A 21,448-nucleotide genomic window follows, 5' to 3' on the forward strand; every position below is an offset into this window, starting at 1 on the left:
AACTTCTCAGCACATTAACCCCTTCCATGCTCATGACGAGCTCAGCTCGTCGTGCAGTACAGTGCTCCTGTGCTCATGACGAGCTGAGCTCGTCATAACCACATCCGTTTTTATTGCTGTCCAGCACAGCAGGGGAATCGCTCTAGCAGCGATTTGGTAAAACCCGCACTGATGCCAGTGAGGGATTTAATGCCAAATGCACGACAGAGGGCATCTTAGAGATGCCCCCTGAAACCTAACCAACTCCCAGTGTCCTGACTGCGTGGCTGCCGAGGTTGCCACCACCACACATGTTTCTGGAACCCTGGGTCGAGAGCCTGCCGCTCTCAGGGGCCTGAAACAATGCATCCTGGGACAAGGTGCCAAGCATCCTCCCCCAGGATAGGCAGGGGACGCTTCAAATGCATGCCGCCTTTGTGAGGTTCTCCAGGCCACTTGCTGTACTCAGCAACTGGCCCCCACAGGTTCTGACCCCCACTCTGGCGGGAACACAGGTGGGAAACACAAATGAAGGAAAAGGGGTGTGCCAGCCTCTGCAAACCCCGACCCTCAGGTGGGAGAGGCGAGGTGAAGCACAACTAAGGCTACCACCATTTTAAGGATGGGAAGCCCTGCCCAATCTGAGCTAGGCTCCTGCCCCCCTCCAACAGGAGAGTGGCAGGATAGGGGGTGTACTCACACCAAGACAGGGACCCATTGGTCCCTGCTCTTGCCCTACCTGTAACACCCCTAAATCTAGTATTTAGGGGCACCCTGAACCTTCCTTCCTCAGATTCCGATTTGAAACAAGAAAGAAGAACAAGAAACAAGAAGACCTGCCGAGCAGCTGCTAAAAAGAGGACGACACTGACTTGGCCCACGCCCTACCGGCCTGTTGATCCTTGAACCTGCTCCTGCTAAACCCCGCCTCGAAAACCCCAAAGGACCTGCCTGCCTTGCTCTTCTAAAGACTGGGACTTCCATGAGCAGTGGTTCTGCTCAAACAGCAACAACCCCTGGTGCCAGCCAGGAACCGCGGATCCAGCAAACTCTGCACCCGACGAGCCCGACCCGTGCCTGAGTGGACAAAGACCCTGAGGACGTCCCCCCGGCGACTATGACCAGGTGTCCAGTGGCCAAAGACCCTCCTCAACGATCCAGACAATGCCTGCAGCCTCACAACAAGGGACCCCACCAACCGTGACCAGCTGAGGGTAAGAATTCCCAACGTCCAAAGACACCCCTGCACCCAGCACCCCACAGCCCCCTGTGCCCAACTCCTGGGTGTCTACCTATCCCTCCAAGATCCCAACTTACCTCTCAAAGTGGTGGTAGCACCTGAAGAATCTCTGTACCTGAGCCTGTAGCCTTTATTCAACTTCCTGACTAACATTGGGCGCCCGAAGTTCCAAAAGCACCCTGCATCCAACCGCCCGAGTGCCGCTGGAAGTGCAGCAACCACCCTACTCTACTTTCGCACTTGCCCTGTGTAAGTGACCAGGAGCTCAGCTCCCACAGCCGCTTGGTCTGCCTACTAGCAGCCATCAACTGAAGGTCCCCTATCCTCCATAGGATAACATTGGGCCTACTCACTCTGCACCCGGCTGCCCCTGTGCCGCCGAGGGTGTAACAACTGTACTTACCTGACATTGGGAGACCCCAGAGTCTACCCCCAGAACCTTAACTCTGCCAGCAGAGTACTTACCCAAAGACCGATAACCGTGATTTACTGTTAACTCAATTTTCCTCCATAGGAATGCGTTGTCTGGTTTTCACCAGAAAATCTTCTAAGTGTCCAATTTTCAAACTTACAAATATTCCTTGAAATTCACCTGTGTAACAAAAAACGATTTCTTTTAACTGTTTACAGGAAATGCACCAGGGCGGAATCCAGGATCCAGCCTAGAGAAAGACAAACTATTGTAAAGTGATTTTATTGCAGTTACTCAAAAACGTCCTTTGAGCTCAATGATAAATTGTGTTTAAACTTGTGTTGCATATTGCAACAACTAACTATTGCCATTAAAAGTCAACTATTTAAAAGTATTCAATTGCAACATCTCATTCTGAGAAAGTATATGATACCTACTGTGGTTCTACAATAAAGTAACTATATATTTTTATATACAAAACAATTGACCTAGAGTTCAGTTCTTGAGTGTTTGAGACCATTTGCTGACTGTGTACAACAAATGCTTTACATTGTCCTCTGATACTGCCTTACTGCTGGAGCAAGCGACCACTTTAGAGAGTAAGGTTATATCTAACTTTAGCCTCTGCCATACCTCTGTGGACTGTGGACTCTGTACCTTACTTTGGTCCAGTATCTAAAGAGCCACTTTCTTACACTGCCCCTTTATGTATGCTGGATCTGATAATGCCGGCTTATGCCTCCTGTCTACCCTAGGGGTGAGAATACATGACCTGACAGGATCATTAAAAACGTCATCCACGTGCCGATCATACCTTAGACCATGGGGAGTGCGTGTGAGGAGTATTTGGTACTACTGAGCGTTTTGAAAAGGAAATCCTCTTCCAGGGATTCTTTATGCAGCTGAACCCCATTGTAGTTAGCAGCTCTACCCAACAGTTCTATGTATCCTACACTGTTGTCTGGTGGAGAAGGATTAGTAGGGTACAGATCAGGATCATTCCCTGTGGGCGAATTAGTGTTTCAATCTATCCAGGGGTCTGTAGGAATTGGCTCATTGTCTCTAGCCCCAGCCCCATCCCCATTATACTGGTCGACAGGTGTATGTGGTGGTGAGTTCAAGTGAAATTAGTAAGGGTTAAAACTGAGGAGGTGGTGATGGAATAGGAGAAGAAGGGTTAGTACCAACATTTTTTTTTTTTTTTTTTTTAAAGGAGTGTGGTAGGTCTCTTCAGTCTCAGTTAGCGTATTATTGTGACCTTGGTGGCAATATATCCAGTTGTTGGGTGATTATAGAGCTCCTGCTGTTTTGGATCCGGTTTGGAGGGCGTAACATCGAAAAGGTGCTCTTTTGGTGGAACTGGCACATCAGTTTGTTTCGGTTCCGGTGTTTTGGGTGTCAGGGTTTTGGATATCAAAGGATTTCGGATCCAAGGGCGTTTTTGCCATCGAAGAGGGTGGGGTGGAGCCTGACTGACTTCAATCCGAAGGTTTCGGCTCGGTGCCCGATTTCGAAATGGCTGTGTTCTGAGCTGGAAGGCTTTGGGGTATGTTTCGGTGCAGAGCCGGAAGACGGGGTGTCGGAAACAAGTTCTTGGTGTCGACCTTGGTCCGGAGGCGGGGTTGGACCGGAGCAATCCTGTTCTCTGTGTTCAGGAGACAAGCACAGGCTGCACACATTGTGTGAGTAGGTGCGCTGAAACTTCGGGTGGCACGAGGACATAATTTATATGGAGTCTATTCCAGCAAATGCGAGGCAGTCCGACACGGGTAGGCCGGATGGCCTTCCATGAGCTACCCGATTTAAAGTTGGTTTTTTTTGTAAATACGATACGCAGAAAATGGGATTACACGATGGAAAACAATAACGTCGAAGGTGAGTGTATTGCGCACCAAAGGGAACTGGGGAAACGTTGTCGAACAGGAGCACAGCAATTCACGTCTGAACCTGATGGTGGAAAAATATTCCTCTAACAATGAGGTCGATGGCCATGCACACTATCATTCAAACCCAACACTAGATGGCAGTAGTATGCAAAGCATGTGATCTACAGCTCACATGCCTCGAACATAGTATTTTACTGCTAGCAAACTACTACGACTTCAAATGAATAAAAGATTGTCAAACTACTTTAAAGTAGGCACGTGCTGAGGGCACAAGAGAAAAGCATTTAATGAACTATTTTCTGTACAACTTTAATATAACACATACTAGAGTAAAACTGAATTTAGTAATATCGCTACATGTTTAAGACTTTATGGTGCAGAGTTTGCATGCAGAGCAGTAAACAGATTTATTTATCCAGGTATGATAAAGGTGTCAGCAGAAGCCTTTGATGAAAAAACATGCATTATGAATTAATGTATCTATTAAATACTTACATCCACTGGAAAACCCACCAGTACTTGAGGCTTGCATTGCTTCTCTCCTGTAATCTCTATCTTTTGGGAAGCTGTTAACTGCCATTTTACTGGATGGTTCTTTTTGCCTCTGCTCTCTGGAAAATAAACAATACAAACTGTAAAACAGATGTGGATTTACATAAGCAACATTTGCATTCCAGTGCAGCATGATTCTCAAAGTACCTTTCAAGCCACTCTTTTGGTTTCTCCCATTGGGAAACTTCTGTCCTGCAGTTGTAGTAGTATTTTTTGCCAGAAGAGCTAATGTGTTCAGACCAGTCATCAGCAGGATCATACGTCTGAAAACAATTTATAAAAGGAAATAAAATAAGATTTAAAATAAAAAGTAAAAACATTTGTGCATATTACTCTGCTGTGCATGCAAATGTAGTAATTTGACAAAATAGCATTCCCATGGATTAGCACTGTTGCAAAGTCATCCTGTGCCCTGGGCACCCCCCCCCCCCCAACTTTTTGCTGACTGGAACTGGTGGTGACTGACTGACTGACTGACTGACTGACTCTGGGCTCTGTTTAACCAGGCCCAGTGCCAAGCTAAAAGACATTAGAATACAGTTAAGACACACAACATACACTAGGGTACACTATGGTATGGTGGGGAACCCCTGTAATTGGCATGACCTACCCCATCAGCCCCTGGTATGTAATAGGGCAGGGGATTGAAACTACCTAGAAGTCTCCAGTATCCTGGGGCATGGCAGTTTAGAGGCCAGCAGATTTTCTGCATTGGCATGTGTGCAGTGCTGAAGCCTGACGTCAGTTAAAAAAGCATCCCTGGTGGCCAGGAGAGCTTTTAAACCTTAAATGGTGCCCAAACTCGACTTTGGGGGTAGGGGCCCTTAAAAATGAAAAACCTACCATGTTTTTGCATATTAGGGACCCCCAGGGTCACCCCTAGCTATCCCAGGGGTGGGGGGTCGGTTATCTATAAGGAGCACCTTTATAAAATGAGTTTGTATATGCCTGGGTAAAGTGAAATTTTGCATTTCACTCCCCACATTGTGTTAAAGAGCTGCTCAAATTCGACTTTGATGCTAGAAGGATTGGGTATGGATAATCTGCATGATTTCTGCAGATTCAGAACCCCTGAAGTCTCCCCTAGGTGCACAGGGGGTAGGGGCCTGCACAAATTAGGGAAATACTTATAAAATATGGTTTTATAAGCCCTGGTGCTACAAAAGTGGCCCCAGTCATTTTCCCCATTGCAAAACCCATGGCCCATAGGTTAACATGGTAGGAAGTTATTGATTAATAAATATTGATAGGAGAGGACTATTCCATTCAAAGACTTCCCAGAATGGTAGTAGTAAATCCAACAATAGTGTATTGTTGAATTTCTCCTAAAGTGTACATACAAGAAGTTAAGACTTTCTTGTTTGTAGGTCCAAATTCAGCCTTCCAGTGGTCTGCCCTGATTGGTCAGAGTTAAGTGGATTAGCCAGGCTGCTTTGAAGAGTTGAACCCCTCCAGTTAATCACTCTGCTGGGAGGGCAGTGGGCTGGTCTATAGGAATGCCAGGCCAGGAGGTGGCGTCGTACACTATGCTCTTCAAAGGTAGAGGGGAGGCCTGGGTTTCAGTCCACTCGGGCAGTATTGACCCAGAGTCAGGGCTAGCCTTAAGGAAGTTATGTGCAGATGGTAGGCGGAGAGTCCATGGAAATAAGCAATCCCAGGGGGTATGTTTAGTTAGCTATTATTTCCTTGCTGGAAAAACAGCCATTATGGATTTGGAAGAATGATGCGCTCTGGGACAAACTAATGCAACACTCTACAGGATGTGGTCATAACTATGAGGAGTTGCCCTGCTCTCATTGGTCAGCAGTGACCTGGTGCTTGACCCAGAGAATTTTGATTAAGTATCTGAGAGGGCAGACCCCTCCAGATCTGCTACTTGAAACTGAATGAAGCAAGAAGTGCCCTGCTGGAAAGTTATTTTTGCTGTGCAAGGAACTCTAAGGCCTGACCTATGAAGACTGCACCATCTGAAACTACAGCCATGTGGATTACCTTGCTGCCAAAGGACTAAGAGTGGACTCCCTGCAAGCTACAGGTTAACAGAGCTCACCTGGACAGTCCCACAAAGAATTCAAAGTCTGTAGTACCAGTGGATTTGTAAGGGTTTTGTTCAAGTGGTTTGCGGAATTGAAGTTTCACACTTTCAAGGACCCTCTTGGAGATTCCAGAACCTTGGATTGTGTGCTGGATACTTTGGGACCCGCAAGCATAACACCAGGAAGGTGTTCTAACTAGACCCCGCTTGCTGAAGAAGGCGGCTCACTACAGTGGTGAGAATTCTTCAGAACAATTTATAAAGGTGTGTCCCTGACAGAGAAAACGAAATGACTTAAAGGGGCGCTGTTGGTTTCTAAGCACTAGAAAGTGACTAATCTTAAAAAATGTATATCTCTGGTTCCCTACAGTGGATTACTTTCATTTTTGGTGTCATTTAAAAGATAAAAATATGACCTCTTTTTATAAATTGGTGTTTGATTTTTATTTTGTGTTGTGTCTTAATTATTTACTGAAATGGTGTTTTTGAATGCTTTACATACCTGTCTTTGAAGTTCAGCCTGTCTGCTCGCAGCCACGTTACCAAGGGTTGAGCAAAGGAATAATTTTCTAAGACCTATGCCGAGTCCTATCATGTGTTAGTGGCCTTATTGCCAGAGGCAGACCTACATTTGCCCCTACCAATAACCCACTTTCCAACAAGCACACATGGAGCATTTCTAAATAGGATATTGTAGGAAGCTGGCTCTAAACATACTATACCAAAATGAGGTATAGTATGCACTGAGTCCAGTGGAACCCCAAAGATAGGCAGGGGGAAAAGTAGACCACACCTTACTCTCTATTTGTGGTAGTGTGGGTGAGCAGTAAGGCTTTATCACAGGAAATGTTAAGCAATTGTTGTACACACTCAGGCAGCAAATGATGTCACACACTCAAAGGGGAGAGGAGTTGGCCTCACTGCTTGGAAAGGTTTTTGGTGTTCCACCATTGCAGAGAGCGATGTGTCCGGTCGTCTACCACCACCAGATCTGTTCTCTTGTTGAGCCTGATTCCACTGACCTGCCAAGCATTCTTGTATGGGGCGCATTTGTAGCCTTGCGTATGGCACTATGAAAATGCAAGATGCCATCATTCCTATTAGCTGCATGAACACTCGCGCTTGTGAGTGTTGTGCTTTGAATTTTTGTATGAGATTTTGCATAGCTTGTATTCTTATTAAGTTGGGATACGCTACTGCCTTGGAGGTATCTATCGTGGCCCCTAGGTACTGCGGAGATAGAGACGGTTGTAGATGTCACTTGTTTTGATTTACTGTAAACCCCAACTTGTGCAGCAGGCAGATTGTTTGATGCGTGTGCTGTACACATTGGTTGTATGACTTGGATTTTATTAGCCAGTCTAAATATGGGAATACATGAATGTTGTCCCTTCTTAAGTGTGCTGCTACTACCACTACACACTTTGTGAATACTCGAGGTGCTGTTGTCACTCCGAAGGGGAGCACCTTGAATTGGTAGTGCTGACCTTCTAGCACGAATCTTAGGTACTTTCTGTGAGACTGATGAATGGGAATGTAGAAGTAGGCGTCCTTGCGGTCTAATGTGGCAAGGAAGTCCCCTTTTTCTAACAACGGTAAGACCTGTTGTAATGTGACCATATGAAAGTGGTCTGAATGTATGTTCTGGTTTAGGGGTGTTAGATCTAGGATTGGTCTGAGAGACCCGTTCTTTTTGGGTAGGAGTAAACCCCTGTGTTTTGGTGTACCCTTGGTACTGGTTCTATTGCATTCTTTTGCAGTAGTGATTCTACCTCTTGCCTTAGTAGTAAGAGGTGCACTTGTGACATAGGATGTTGTCTGGGTGGTATTGTTGGAGGAGTGGAAGTGAGCTCCAGGCAATAACCTGACTGAATTATTTGTCTCACCCACCTGTCTGTGGTGATGGAGTTCCAGACAGGTAGGAACTGTTGTAATCTTCACCCGACCGGAGTGGAATGGTCTGGGGGATGGAAGGGAAGTCACTGTTTGGGAGTAGAGGCATTGCGATTGTTGTTGCCTCTGCCCTTATTATTATTTCCTCTATACCCTCCTCTATAGTATCCCTTACTGGGTGAGGTTTGGTTGGCCTGTTCGTAAGTAGAGGAGGTAGTGTCAGCTTGGAAGCCCTTTGATGCACCCCTATAGGAGGAGCGACGAAAGGAAGGTCTATGGGCTTGTGTTTGCAAAGCGCCCATTGATTTTGCCGTATCCGTGTCTTTTTTCATTTTTTCTAGCGCACTATCTACATTTGGACCGAAAAGATGTTGTTGGTCAAATGGCTGGTTTAGTATACTGGCTTGTACCTCTGGTTTGAATCCAGAGATTCTTAGCCATGCATGCCTACGCAACAGTACCCCTGTATTTACTGCTCTAGATGCTGTATCTGCAGTGTCTAGTGCGCATCTTATGGAGGTGTTGGTTATAACCTTTCCCTCTTGTATTAAATCAGCAGCCCAAGCCTTATATTGTTCTGGCAGGTGTTGCATGAGAGACTCTAGCTCATCATAATGAGCTCTGTCGTATCTTGCTAACAGAGCTTGAGTGTTAGCAATCCTCCATATATTAGCAGCTTGTGATAGTGTACGCTTCCCTGAGGCATCTAGAAGCTTTGATTCTTTGTCAGGGGGTGGAGCATCCCCTGTTGACTGCGAATTGGCTCTCTTTCTCGCATTTGACACTACCAGCGAATCTAGTGGCAACTGTCCCTTAATGTATGCCGGATCAGAGGGAGCCGCTTTATATTTCTTTTCCAGTCTGGGGTTAATTACCCTGGCCCTGACTGGATCTTTAAATATTTCTGGTGCATATATTACCACTCCATTCAGTATTGGTAGTGTGTTAGTGATTCAATATTGGTAGTGTGTTAGTGGTTTTATGTGATGTTAACAGTGTATCCATAAGAAAATCCTTTTCTATTGGATCTGTATGCAGGTCTACTCAATGGAAAATAGCTGCTCTACGGATGAGCTGTGTGAACCCAATGGTGTCATCTGGTGGAGAAGGTCTAGACTGGTATGCCTCGTCTTGTGGTAGATCTGGAGCATCTGGTGAATTGTAATCTTCCCATGGGTCACCTGAATACCCAGCCATATCATCTGGGTCATCCATTTGTTGATAACTGTGTTGAGTATGTATCCCCATAATCATCCTCCTGTGGTATTATACTATGTGTACTAACTGGTGAGTGTGCAGGAGAAATAGCTAGTATTTCTACTTGTGCTGAAGGAGGTCTTGTTGGTCAAGTCTGAATATGCTTCTTTGGAGAAACAGGAGATGTTTTAGGACAGTCCATTTTCCTCTTTTCAGGCACTGTATATATTTGTCCAGTTTGTGGGTGAATTTTCAGAGTCTTTTGCCTTACATCAGGCTGGAAAAGCTCTTCTACAGGCAAATCTTTCTTCGGCGTCAATTTATGTTCTTTGGAGCCGTCAGATTTAGTTTTTACAGTGTCTATTATCTTTGGAACGAGTCTTGCTTTCAATTCCAAAGATTTATCTTGCTTTTTTCATGGATCTACACTTTTTTGATCCGAAGCTTTGGCTGCTGAGTGTTAAGACTCGTCCGTTTTTGGTGCCGAAATGTGTTTGGTTATGGAAACCGCTTTCGGGTCCGACTTTTTAGGTACCGAAGTAGTTTTTGTTTCGGTAACCCTTGGAACCTCTTTCAGTGCCGAACTTGGTTTCGGAACGTCTCTTGGTGCCGAACTTGGTTTCTGTTTCAGTTCGGTAACCCTCGGTATCGAAGGGTGTCTTGGTGCCGGTGCGGACTTTGGCTTAAGCACTTTCTGTTTTTCGGGACCGACGGTTCGACTCGAGCCCGAGTCGATCGGAGGCTTTTTACCACTCTTCGCTGCCGAGCCTGAAGACGGGGCGTCGGGCGTTTTCGATCGGTGTGCTCCCGGACCCGAAGGTGGGAGTGGAACCGAAGCCTGTCCCGGAATGGGGAGGTGAACAGGTTCGACGCTCTTACTCACGACCTGTTGACCAGCTGGAAGAAGATCATCATCTTCGGATTGATCCTTAGCTCCGGAAGCTGACTTCTGCTTACACAAGGTGTTACTTTTACCTCTTCCCCTGACATTTTCTCCTCAAAATCCTCCTCGAAAGTAACCTCTAGAAGATGGTGATTGATTGTTACCTCTAAATGGCGTGGTGGAACTGTGTTGGCACGGTCTTTGAGCCTCCCTTGTAAAAGGAGCGGCAAAAGGAACCACGATTAGATGGGGTTTGTAAAGCTCCCATGGATTTGGCAACATCTGTTTCTTTCTTAATTTTTTCTAATAAAGGGTCTATCTCAGGTCCAAATAGATGTTCTTTGTTAAAGGGAAGGTTTAAGATAGAGGCTTGCACCTCGGGTTTAAACCCTGAGCCAGGCAAGCCTTCTAAGTAGAACACTGGTGTTAATAGCGTGTGCAGCAGTATCAGCTGTATCTAACGCACACCTGATGGAAGTGTTGGAAATGAGTTTCCCTTCTTGGATTAAATCATGTGCTTAGCTTTGTGCTCATCTGGTAAGAATTGGAGCAATTGTTCCAATTCATCATAATGAGCTCTGTGATATCTAGCTAACAGAACCTGGGTTTTAGCTATACGTCAAGTATTGGCTGCTTGTGCCGCAACATTTGTTGTTGCCAGAGGTCTCTATTAACTGATTCCTTATCAGGAGGAATGTCATCTCCCGTTTGTGAATTTGCCCGCCTACGAGCATTTTAAACCACTAAGGATTCTAATGGAAGTTGACCTCTGATGTAAAGTGGGTCACTGGATGCGGCTTTATACTTTTTGTCTACTCTTGGAGTGATCATTCTAGTGCGCACTGGGTCTTTAAATATGTTATCTGTATGTTTAAGCATACCCCTAGGCATAGGCAGTGTATGTGTTGTTTTTTGAGAATAACAAGGTTTCGAATAAAAAGTCTTCAAAGGCCTCTTTGTGAAGCTGCACTTCATGGTATAGAGAAGCTCTGTTGGCTAGCTCTATAAACCCTAAGTTATCTTCTGGTGGAGAACGTTTTGTTGAAGGGTTAAATCTGGTTTGTTGTCAGTATTAGGATCTGTATTATAATCGATCAATAGGTCAGTATTATTGTCATCTGGTGCATCTCCATCCCCGTCCCGATCATCCTGGTGATCAGCTTATTGTGGATGTGATTAATTTGTGGGATTGATAAGTAAATTTGAATCTATTGGTGAAGAAACTGAAAGGGGAGGTGGAGAAGTATTAGTACCCATATTCTTTCTTTTCCAAGGAATATGGTAAGAGTCCTGGATTTTTGGCTCGCGTTTTGCTGGTAGCTTTGCGTAAAGATGTCCAGTTTTAGGGTTAATGACAAGTTCTTTTTGCTTTGGGTCCTTGTTGGAAGGCTGGACATCCAAACTGAGGCTCTTTGGATGGAAGAGGAGCTGTCTTGTCTTTAGGTGGCAGAATTTCCGGTGCTAAGGTTTTAGGTGCTGAGGATTTTGGACCCAAAGCTGTTGGTTTTGATTTTGGTGCTGAGGATTTTGGTTCGGGCCTGAAAGTGGTCGACTCGGTCACGAGCCGGAAGACTTTGACACAGGGTTCTGTGCCGAGCCAGAGGCCGGGCGTTTGAAACTTTTTTTCTCAGTGCCGACCATGGCACTAAGGCAGATGAGGGTCCAGAGCATTTTTAAAGGACGACATTGGGGCAGCGGAGCATCTTTACCCATGGTACATTGACCTTGTGTGATGTCCTCTTCGATATCGGAGTCTTCCTTGGAAAACGTAGATGAACAATAGTTACTTACCTGTAATCTGTGGTTCTCCAGTATTGGTGTCGTTCATAGATTCCCATGCCTGAATCATTCCCCGTCGTCGGAGTGGGAGTCCCACTGTACATAAAATAGCAATAATATGCCATAATATCATAATAACAAGCATTTACAATGCAACGGTTTCGCCTTTGCAAAAGTTTGAGCTATTGGCATTGTAAATGACAAACTTTTTATTTATGTGTTGGTTTTGAAAACAGATAAATAAATGGCATTGTCATTTACAATGGCAATAGCTTAATCTCTCGCAAATGCGAGACCTATTGCATTTTCGATGCAATAGGTCATGTATTTACGCAAGTTTGTGCTATTGACATTGCAAATAATTCGTTTTATTTATGTTTCAAAAACCAAAACCTAAATAAAAGGTCTCACACTGCTGTCTCTCTCACACTGCTGACTCTGCCTTGAACACACCCACGGCTGTCCCTCTCACACACTGCTGTCTTTCTTACACACTGCTGTCTTTCTTACACACTGCTGTCTTTCTTACACACTGCTGTCTTTCTTACACACACTGCTCTGCTGTCTCTCATACACACTGTCTCTCACACTGCAGGTGTGGGTTGTTTCCAGCCCATCCCGGCTCTCACAGGCACCGCCTCCGGGGATTGATAAACATGCAGGGCCGCGCCTGCTTCGTGGGAGAGCAGACCAGCGGGATGTGCTAGCGCTGAGAAGCCATGTGACGAAGGATGCGCCTACCATGTAATCAAAGGTCGAAGTGCATTAAAAAGTACGGGAAGTGTGGGGGGAAGGGTGGGGGTGGGTGCAGGGTCAAAGACGTTGGTAAAAACACAAACTACTGGGACCCTGGTGCAAAAAAAAAAAAAAAGACAGTCTCGGCCCTCTTTTAGAGCACTAGATCCAGGAAAAAGGAAAGTACACCATCTGGACTCGAAATGTGACAATCTTGTCTAATTGTATTTGCGTTTTTTTCATCAAAGTCTCTTCCACAAACGAGGACATTTATTCCCAACACTATTTATTGTCCCCTACTTCATGCTAATTCACCTTGCTCTTCCGTTACCCCATAGCGCCCTAAAGCAACTTTAGAATACCAAAAGTGTTGAGTCAAGCTTAATGTTTGCAGAAGGCCCTGTGCGACCAAGGACACTGTGTTCCAATCCCAGGCTTTTCTATTACAGGTCCTTGTTTTGAGATGGTTTAGTTTAATTAAATGAAAAAAACCTGAAAGAAACTAGGACTACAGCTCCCAGAGTTCACCAAATTCTTAACTGAAAGCCTAGGATTAAAGTAACACATCTTGGTGTAGGAGTCCTCTGGGTGCCTTGGGCAATCATCCAGACACAATTGTGCCAGATTGTGCATGTCCAGAAGGAAAACTGGAGTTTGCAGTAGTCACTGCTGCACTTTACATTCCCGAAGCATAGAGCGGCAGTAAGGCAAGCAAAGCGTGGTGCACGCCTCGAATATAGAGTGGTATTTGTTAAACACACGAATACCAAGGCATCTTGGCGCTGGGAGTGAAGCGGCGCGGTTTCCCCCGAAGTATACTGCGTAACCCCTTCTTCGGGCCTAATGCCGCTGGCAACTTGAGAATTAAATGCAGCGTGCCAATGACAGTAGACGTCACTGATATCAACAGAAGGTGCTCATTTTGGCAATCTCGTAGAGATTAAATGCTGAGTCAGGCGCTAGAAACCGTAAACATATTAAATGGGGAGAATGGAGGGACACGCTGTCCCCGGGTGCCTAGTTTTCTAGCGCCAGACCTCGCTTTGAAAGCGAGCGTGGTTTGGTGCTTCAGATCATTACAGTTTGAAGTGCTTCGAGGCACCCTTCCCAGACTTTAGGAGACGATGTTGTTAACAATGAAAAGCGCCCGCGGCTATGCTCCCTTTGGGATTACAGTTTACTGTTGCAGGTTTTGGTCCAATCGAAGACTAAAACTAGGAACATAAAAATCTTACCAGTGCCAGGGTCGTCTACTAGCTTAGCATGAACCCACTGAGCTATTTGTGCCCTCTGACTTTGCAAGAGTCACTTCCTGCCTTGTTGGAATCATAGACGTCAGGGGCTCTATACCATAGCACTCATCCTTGCTGTGCCTTACTCACACTGCTACCATATCCGGCCACGAGGAGCGGGCATTATCTGCGCTGCCGGCCGCAGGATCTGCTGTAAGGAAGCCCGCAGTGCTGCCAGAAAGCTCGGTGGGTTAATGCCCGCTCTGTACTGTTCTAATTTAACCCACACGATTGATTTAAAAGTTGCAATGACATGTTTCCATCTGACAACACACGAACGAGTCTAATGATATTAAGGCACAAGTCCACATGGAGGGACAGCTTAGTGTGAAGAGAACCTGCTGCACGTGCTTAGAGCTCAGCCTTTCATCTTTTCGGCGCAGCATCCAATTTGAAATACCGGCTGTTTTATCATACTGGGGCTTCTGCCCTTCAGCTGGAACTGGGGGGCGGGGAGAACGGTCACTGCCACTTCAGGCAAAAAAGACTAACTCTTTATGTACAGCTGCAGGTCAGAGATTACAATTTAAAAAACGCCTAGTGGTAAAATGAACCACTGCGGACAGGCTTTGTTTTTTTAGGGAGAGAAGGGGTATCCTTTGAAAATAAGGGGGAAAAAAGTTTCTATTACATTCTGCATCAATACTCTGTGTCACCACAATAAGGATCATGGGCTTTTGGATATGTTATCCCAGAGCGCAGAGGAAGCTAGCACGGCAAGCAGATTTAATTGCTAGAGTACGTGAAATGATGTTGTTTAAGAGCATTTGAGCACATAGGTGTGCAACTCACCATCTTGCATCTACCATAAAGGTAAGAAACACACTGTGCAGCACTCAACGGTCAGCATGTCAGTGTCTGCCGTGTTGGCCCCACTGCATTGGTGCAAAAGTTTCGATTTCCTTTACCATGTTGAGTGCAGGAGGTGATGAAATAAGCATATGACGGAAGTGAGAATTTATTACCGTTTCCATTATATGGGTGCCAAAAATACGAGATTACGGAGGCTACACGTTGAGGGGAAATTATTTCATAGTTTAGTGGCCACTTCTCTTAATCCCAAACGCTATTATAACAAGATGTAGGATTGGCCACTGGAATACACATTGTCTATAAAAACGTATGCACCCGCACTCACCGACTGTCTTCTGGCGGGCGGGGCTCTCCTCCTCACACGGGAGCCTTGCTCCCTGCAGCACTCCTCCGGCGGTCGCTTTGGGGCCGCGGGCGGGGTTCCTCTCCTCTCCTAGATGCAGCAGGGCTCCCTCGCATCACGGGAGCCCTGCAAACCGGCCGCCATGCTTCTTCTTTCTTCCCCCCGGGCTGCGGGGGCGGGCACTTCCGGCCGGCCGCGCTGGGATTGGCCGGCCGGCCAACCACTTCCGGATCGCTGCGGGCAGCGCAGCGGCCCTTCTCCTTAGGTAGGCAGGCGGGGGCTGATTTTTACGGGCAAATGCCGGCTCTAGATCACCATCAATCGGGGCGGGAGTGGACACGGACGGCGGGAGTGGACACGGACGGCGGGAGGGGGCGGGAGTGGACACGGACGGCGGGAGGGGGCGGGAGAGGACACGGACGGCGGGAGGGGGCGGGAGAGGACACGGACGGCGGGAGGGGGCGGGAGAGGACACGGACGGCGGGAGGGGGCGGGAGAGGACACGGACGGCGGGAAACGTGCACAGGACAGCGAGGGGACAGCGCATCAGTGAAAGGGGAGGGAACGGGAAAAAACGTAACTCCGCCCTGGGAAAAAATCTCGGAAACGCCCCCGAATCTGGTCTGGCCTTGACGGACAGATCTCTGTTCCAATGGCTAGCCTCCATTTATGGAGGTAGCCAATGGGACAGGGGGGCGTATTCCATTCTCCTTACTGGAAATCAAGAGATCTCTCTGGAGGCGGAGCTAAGAGCTCCGCCCTCCAGCGAAACCTAAAAACCAGTAATTCCCAACCAGGAAATAAAGTAGCCCAAGCTACAGGAGAAAAAACTTCCACACTCATGACTATCCTAGTCATTTTGTATAGACCAAACTGCAGCCAATCAGTCGACAGCACCCACCAGAAGGTTCTCCCCAGAGGCTAAGGCTCTCCGATTTTCTCGCAAGGAGTGATGGTAAACCAATGTAGCCTAAGAGCATCTGAGGGTAGGTGGGTGGGTTGCATGTGAATCTATGAAAGACACCAATACTGGAGAACCACAGATTACAGGTAAGTAACTATTGTTCTTCTCCAGTAGTAGGGGTGTATTTCAAAGATTCACATGCCTGAATCAGAGTAGATAGCAGTACACATCCGTGTCTGGAAGACTCTCTTGGTAGCATGAACTGGTAATAGGAGATACACATAACCATGAAATTATATATATATGGTAATGGACTCCAGCACCTTGAAAGTGGGATGCGAGGGAGCAACGGTGATTTTTAAATCATATGCAGTGAAATATTAGGCATCACCCACTGGAGGGAAATAATTGAGGACTGTTTTTGCACCACAAATACCAGCATGCACTAACAAAACTGAGGCCCACTGTGGCGCCCACTAGGGGGGGCAAACACTACAAATTAAGCAATTGTTTTGTTTGGTGGAATCTGCAGCCCAGAGATGCCGTGGCTAACCTGTGAAAAAAGTCAATGTTTTGACCGAAATACATCGGAACAAAAGCCTGTCAGCGCTGAAAATGAAATAAAACAAGAATCACCGTGAGGCGTGCGACTCATACTTCTCCGAGTAGAGAGGTCCTGTTGTGATATATATATATATATATATATATATATATATATATATATATCTCAATAAATAATCACATCACTAAAAGCATAAAAAAGCAAATACTTGAGCATGTGCACAACAAAATAAGCACAACAGCGTCTGACAGCCGTAATAGGAGGTGGGCAACAGAGGCTCACCGTTTTTGAAAAGATTACGCAGGACTGCTTGACCCACTGAAGAATCGGTTTCGCTGGCTGCATCCAAACAGTAGTGTTTGGCAAAAGTATGCCGACTGTCCCAGGTCGCCGCTCTGCAGATGTGCTGGAGAGGGACTCAAGCGAAAAGAGCAGTTGAGGAAGACACTGCCCTTGTAGAGTGCGCTCTAGGAGCTGCTTGCAGAGGTCGTCCTGCTTGTGTATGGCAAAAGTCAATAGCTGCAGAGATCCATCTCGCAATTGTTTGCTTAGAGACAGCTTGGCCTTTATGAATCGTACCATAAGTGATAAATAGTTGATCAGATTTGCGCAACATAGATGTTCTCTGCAAATAGAACTTTAAACATCTCTTAATGTCCAGTGTATGCAATGCCCTTTCTGCAGGGGATTGTGGATTAGGAAAGAATGTCTTTAAGATGACAGGCTCGTTAAGGTGGAAGTCCAAAGGTACCTTAGGTATACATTTTGGATTCGTGCGGAGCACCACTGAGTCATTTGTGAACTGTAAGAAAGGATGATGAACTGTGAAAGCCTGGATATCACAGACTCTCCTAGAGGAAGTCAAAGCCAATAAAAGGGACACCTTCCACGTAAGGAATTTTAAATCTGCTTTGTGGATAGGCTCAAAAGGATGGCGCATGAGCTGCGCTAACACTACATTAAGATGCCACGATGGTGGTGGACGACGTACCGGAGGGAACATTCTGAAAAGACCTTTGAAGAATTGTTGGATAATTCTTGAAGAATTAAGAGAAGTGGTCCCATCTTGTTGGTATCTTGAAATCGCTGCCAGGAAAACCTTTAGGGTTGCATGAGACAATCCTGATTTTGCCAGATGTAAGAAAAAAGGTAAGACTTGCTCTGGTTTAGCCAAAAGAGAATGAATTCCAGCTGAACGACACCAGATACAAAAACCTTTCCATTTGAGACTGTACTTTATAGTAGCAGGTGCTCTCGCATTGGCTAGTACTTCCTTACAATCTGCAGGAAAGTTTAGGTGGGCAAACTCAAGGTACTCAGGCGCCAGGCCGCTAACTTCAGAGATGTCGGGTCCGGATGGTAAATCTGACCGTCCTGTATGGAGAGCAGGTCCAGAGTTGGACGTAACTGGATTGGTTCTCACTCCGATAGGAGAAGGAGCTCGGTGAACCAATATTGGCGATGCCACCTGGGGGCAATAAGAATCAGCCGACACGGTCCCTTCTTCATCTTGACTCTGGGAACTAGCGGAATCGGTGGAAAAGCGTAGGCATATATTTGTGACCAGTTGATCGAAAACGCATTCCCCTGAGAGTCCTTGTGCGGATGCCAACTTGCAAAGAATCGGCATTTGCTGTTCTTCTTGGTCGCAAAGATGTCTAGATCTGGATGACCCCACTGCCGAAAGATCCGATCCACCGTCTGCTGATGAAGTTTCCACTCGCGAGTGGACACTGTTGTCCTGCTGAGTGTGTCTGCAAGAACGTTCTCGGTTCCCGGTACATGAACTGCTAGAAGATTGATTCTGTGCCGTATTGCCCATGCCCATAGCTCCTGGGCTTCCTGAGACAAGTGAGCCGATCTTGTCCCTCCCAGTTTGCTGACATAGTGCATACTTGTCGTATTGTCCGTGCGAATCAATACAGTGGCTCCTTGAATGATTGCTCAAAATGATTTGAGGGCATGGAAGATGGCTCTCAGCTCCAATAGATTGAAGTGCCAACGTTTCTGCTAAGGGCTCCATTTGCCGCTGATTGTCAGTCCCTGAAGATGAGCTCCCCAGCCTTCGAGGGATGCGTCCAGGGTGATCGTAAAGTTTGGTGCGTCCTGAAGGAACGCGCAGCCTTGTTGTAGATTCCTTTGCTTCCACCAGAGAAGGGAACCCCGCATGCGAGGGGTGATGTGGATGAGGTCCTCGAATGAACCGGAGACCTGCAGCCATTGTAACCGGAGTTCTTCTTGAAGAGGCCTCATTCTGATACGGCAATTCGGAATCAACGGAATGCAAGACGATACCATCCCCAGAAAGGATTTGAACCGTCGGACTGAAACTGACTTTTTTGAAAGTAGATGTAGAGCCATGTCCTGTATTTTGACTGGTCTTTCGTCTGACACGAAGCTGGGTGTCTAGGGTCGACCCCAAGAAAGCTCGTCTTCGTGATGGTATCAACTGGGACTTGCTGACATTGATGGAAATGCCCAAAGATTGAAAGAGAGCTAGACACTGTTGTAAATGGTTGTGTGTGTCTGCGTAAGAACTGGCCTTGATAAGGCAGTCGTCCAAATATGGAAATATTTGTATTTCCTCCAGCCGGAGGTGTGCTGCTACCGGGGCCAGGACCTTTGTAAAGACCCTGGGTGCCGAGCGCAGTCCAAAGGGAAGGACTTTGAATTGATAATCCCTGCCAGACCACTCTGAATCGCAGGAACTTTGTGTCGAGGTAAGATGGGGATGTGGAAATACGCATCTTGAAGATCCAAGGTGGCCATGTAGTTTCCAGCCGATAGGAGATGCAGCATTTCCTGTAGCGATAACATTCTGAACGTTAGCTTCTTCAGATATTTGTGTAGGGCACGGAGATCCAGAATTGGACACCATTCTCCGGACTTCTTCTTTATTAGAATAAATCTGGGAGTAGAATTCTGTTCCCCTCACCGTGTGAGGAACCTTCTCAATTGCTCCTTTCTTCAACATCAAATTGATTTGGGTAAACAGCTCCTTTAGATGAGCTGGAGGTGGTTCCCTTGGTGGAACGTTTGGAGGAAACTGTTCGAATTCGAGGGCATGGCCCTTGTCCAGGACCCACCTGTCCGATGTTATCGATGACCATTTTGAGTAGAATTTTGATATTTGCCCTCCAATTTTTGCATGAGATTGGGACAGAAGCGGTGGCAGGTGATAAGGATCATTGTCGTTTATCCTTTCCGCGGTAGGCCGGTCTTCTCTTGTTCTGGGAATAATTATTGTTTCGTTGACCAAAGGACTGATGAACAAGTTACTTACCTTCGGTACGATATATCTGTAAGAAACAGTAGTTAGTATTAGATTCCTTACCTTAGAATATCCCCAGGCGTCAGACTGGATCCGGAAATTTTTGCGTAGCAGTACCGTTGCGCGTTGGTAGGCGTCGTCTGCGGCTCTGCGTCAGTCGTCGGCGTCGTGGGCGCCGTGATGACGTCGTTGGAGTACTCAAACGCCGCCTCCGCGTGCTGACGTCAGTTCTTAGACACAGCTTTTCCGCGCCAGAAACGCAGAGCCATGTTAAAAACCAACACTGGTGCCATTGAAACTAGGGCCCTGAAAGGGGATGACCTTAACCCTAGATATCAGTTCGCAGAACGGGGAGGATGGGTGGGGCGGTAAGGAATCTAATACTAACTACTGTTTCTTACAGATGGAATATGCTACTTACCAGTATGCATCTGTTCTTGGCATGTAAGGCTGCTGACATTCATATCTGTGTATAGATCGCCAACTAGTGTTGGGTCCTGATGATTGCACATTGTTGTCCTGGAAGAGTCTTCGAAGTATCACAAGATAGGTGGCTCCTACCCTGGACTACAGTGCGCATGGGCATCCTCTCCATCCTCAGATTGTTTTTCGCCATTGTGGCAGAGATGGAGTATGGTACACAAAGAGATGTCCATGCAAGAAAGTAATAAAGAATGCTACAGCTGCGACAGGCACCGGGGAGGAGGGTGGGCGATATGAATGTCAGCAGCCCTACATGCCAAGAACAGATGCATACTGGTAAGTAGCATATTCCGTTCGAGGCATGTGGGCTGATGAATTCATAGCTGTGCATAGAATGTATAGCAGTCTCTCCCTTAGCGGTGGCTACCTGTGCCAGCTGCAGCAGTCTGAAAAAGAGTTTTGAGAACAGCCTGTCCTACAGCGGCTTGCTGTTTGGAATGTACATCTACACAATAGTCGTTTGTGAAAGTATGTATGGTAGATCATGTGGCTGCTCTACATATTTCCTCTAGAGGAATGTTTCCTAGAAAAGCCATGGATGCCTCTAGTTTGCGTGTAGAATGCACTCCTGGGGGAACTGTTAAAGTGCGTTTTGCTTTTAGATAACATATTTGGATGCACTTAACTATCCATCTGGCTAACCCAGATTTTGAAATGGGGTAGCCTTTATGTTGTGGTGAGAAGGACACAAACAACTGTTTAGTCTTTCGAAAATCCTTAGTTCTATCAATGTAGTAAAGAAGTGCTCTTTTGACATCTAGTGTGTGTAGAGCCCTTTCAGGTACTGACTGGATTTTGAAAGAACACTGGCAGTTCTATTGTTTGATTGATATGAAAATGGGATACCACTTTGGGCATGAATTTAGGGTTTGTTCTAAGAACTACCCTATTTGCATGTATTTGGATGAATGGCTCTTGAATAGTTAGGGCTTGCAGCTCGCTAACTCTTCTAAGTGAAGTAATTGCTACTAGAAATGCCACCTTTCATGTTAAAAATTGTAATTCACATGAATGCAATGGTTCAAATGGTGGTCCCATTAGTCTGGTTAAAACGATGGTTAGGTTCCAGACCGGTGAAGGTGGGTGTTTTGGGGGGATTATTCTTTTGAGTCCCTCCATGAATGCTTTAATCGCAGGCACTCTGAATAGCGAAAGATGCTGTCTGTTCTGAAGATAAGCTGTAATGGCA

The 21,448-nt window shown here is 46.3% G+C and overlaps 1 protein-coding gene across 7 annotated transcripts in view; it reads right to left on the bottom strand.

Moving 5' to 3' along the window:
• WAC (WW domain containing adaptor with coiled-coil) overlaps positions 1-21,448 on the bottom strand; it is a 676,706-nt gene that overhangs the window by 498,937 nt on the left and 156,321 nt on the right. For 4 of the 7 annotated variants that reach the window (XM_078663389.1, XM_078663395.1, XM_078663393.1 and 1 more), the window contains exons 5-6: positions 4,217-4,332; positions 4,013-4,128 (exon numbers count right to left, since the gene is read on the bottom strand). In XM_078663389.1, the coding sequence (XP_078519515.1) occupies positions 4,013-4,128; positions 4,217-4,332 (232 nt within the window). The remainder of the gene's footprint in view (positions 1-4,012; positions 4,129-4,216; positions 4,333-21,448) is intronic. The other 3 variants (XM_078663394.1, XM_078663392.1, XM_078663390.1) reach the window with 1 other exon arrangement.

The sequence above is a fragment of the Lissotriton helveticus genome, chromosome 10 (assembly GCF_964261635.1).
Source record: "Lissotriton helveticus chromosome 10, aLisHel1.1, whole genome shotgun sequence".
Classification (NCBI taxonomy): domain Eukaryota; kingdom Metazoa; phylum Chordata; class Amphibia; order Caudata; family Salamandridae; genus Lissotriton; species Lissotriton helveticus.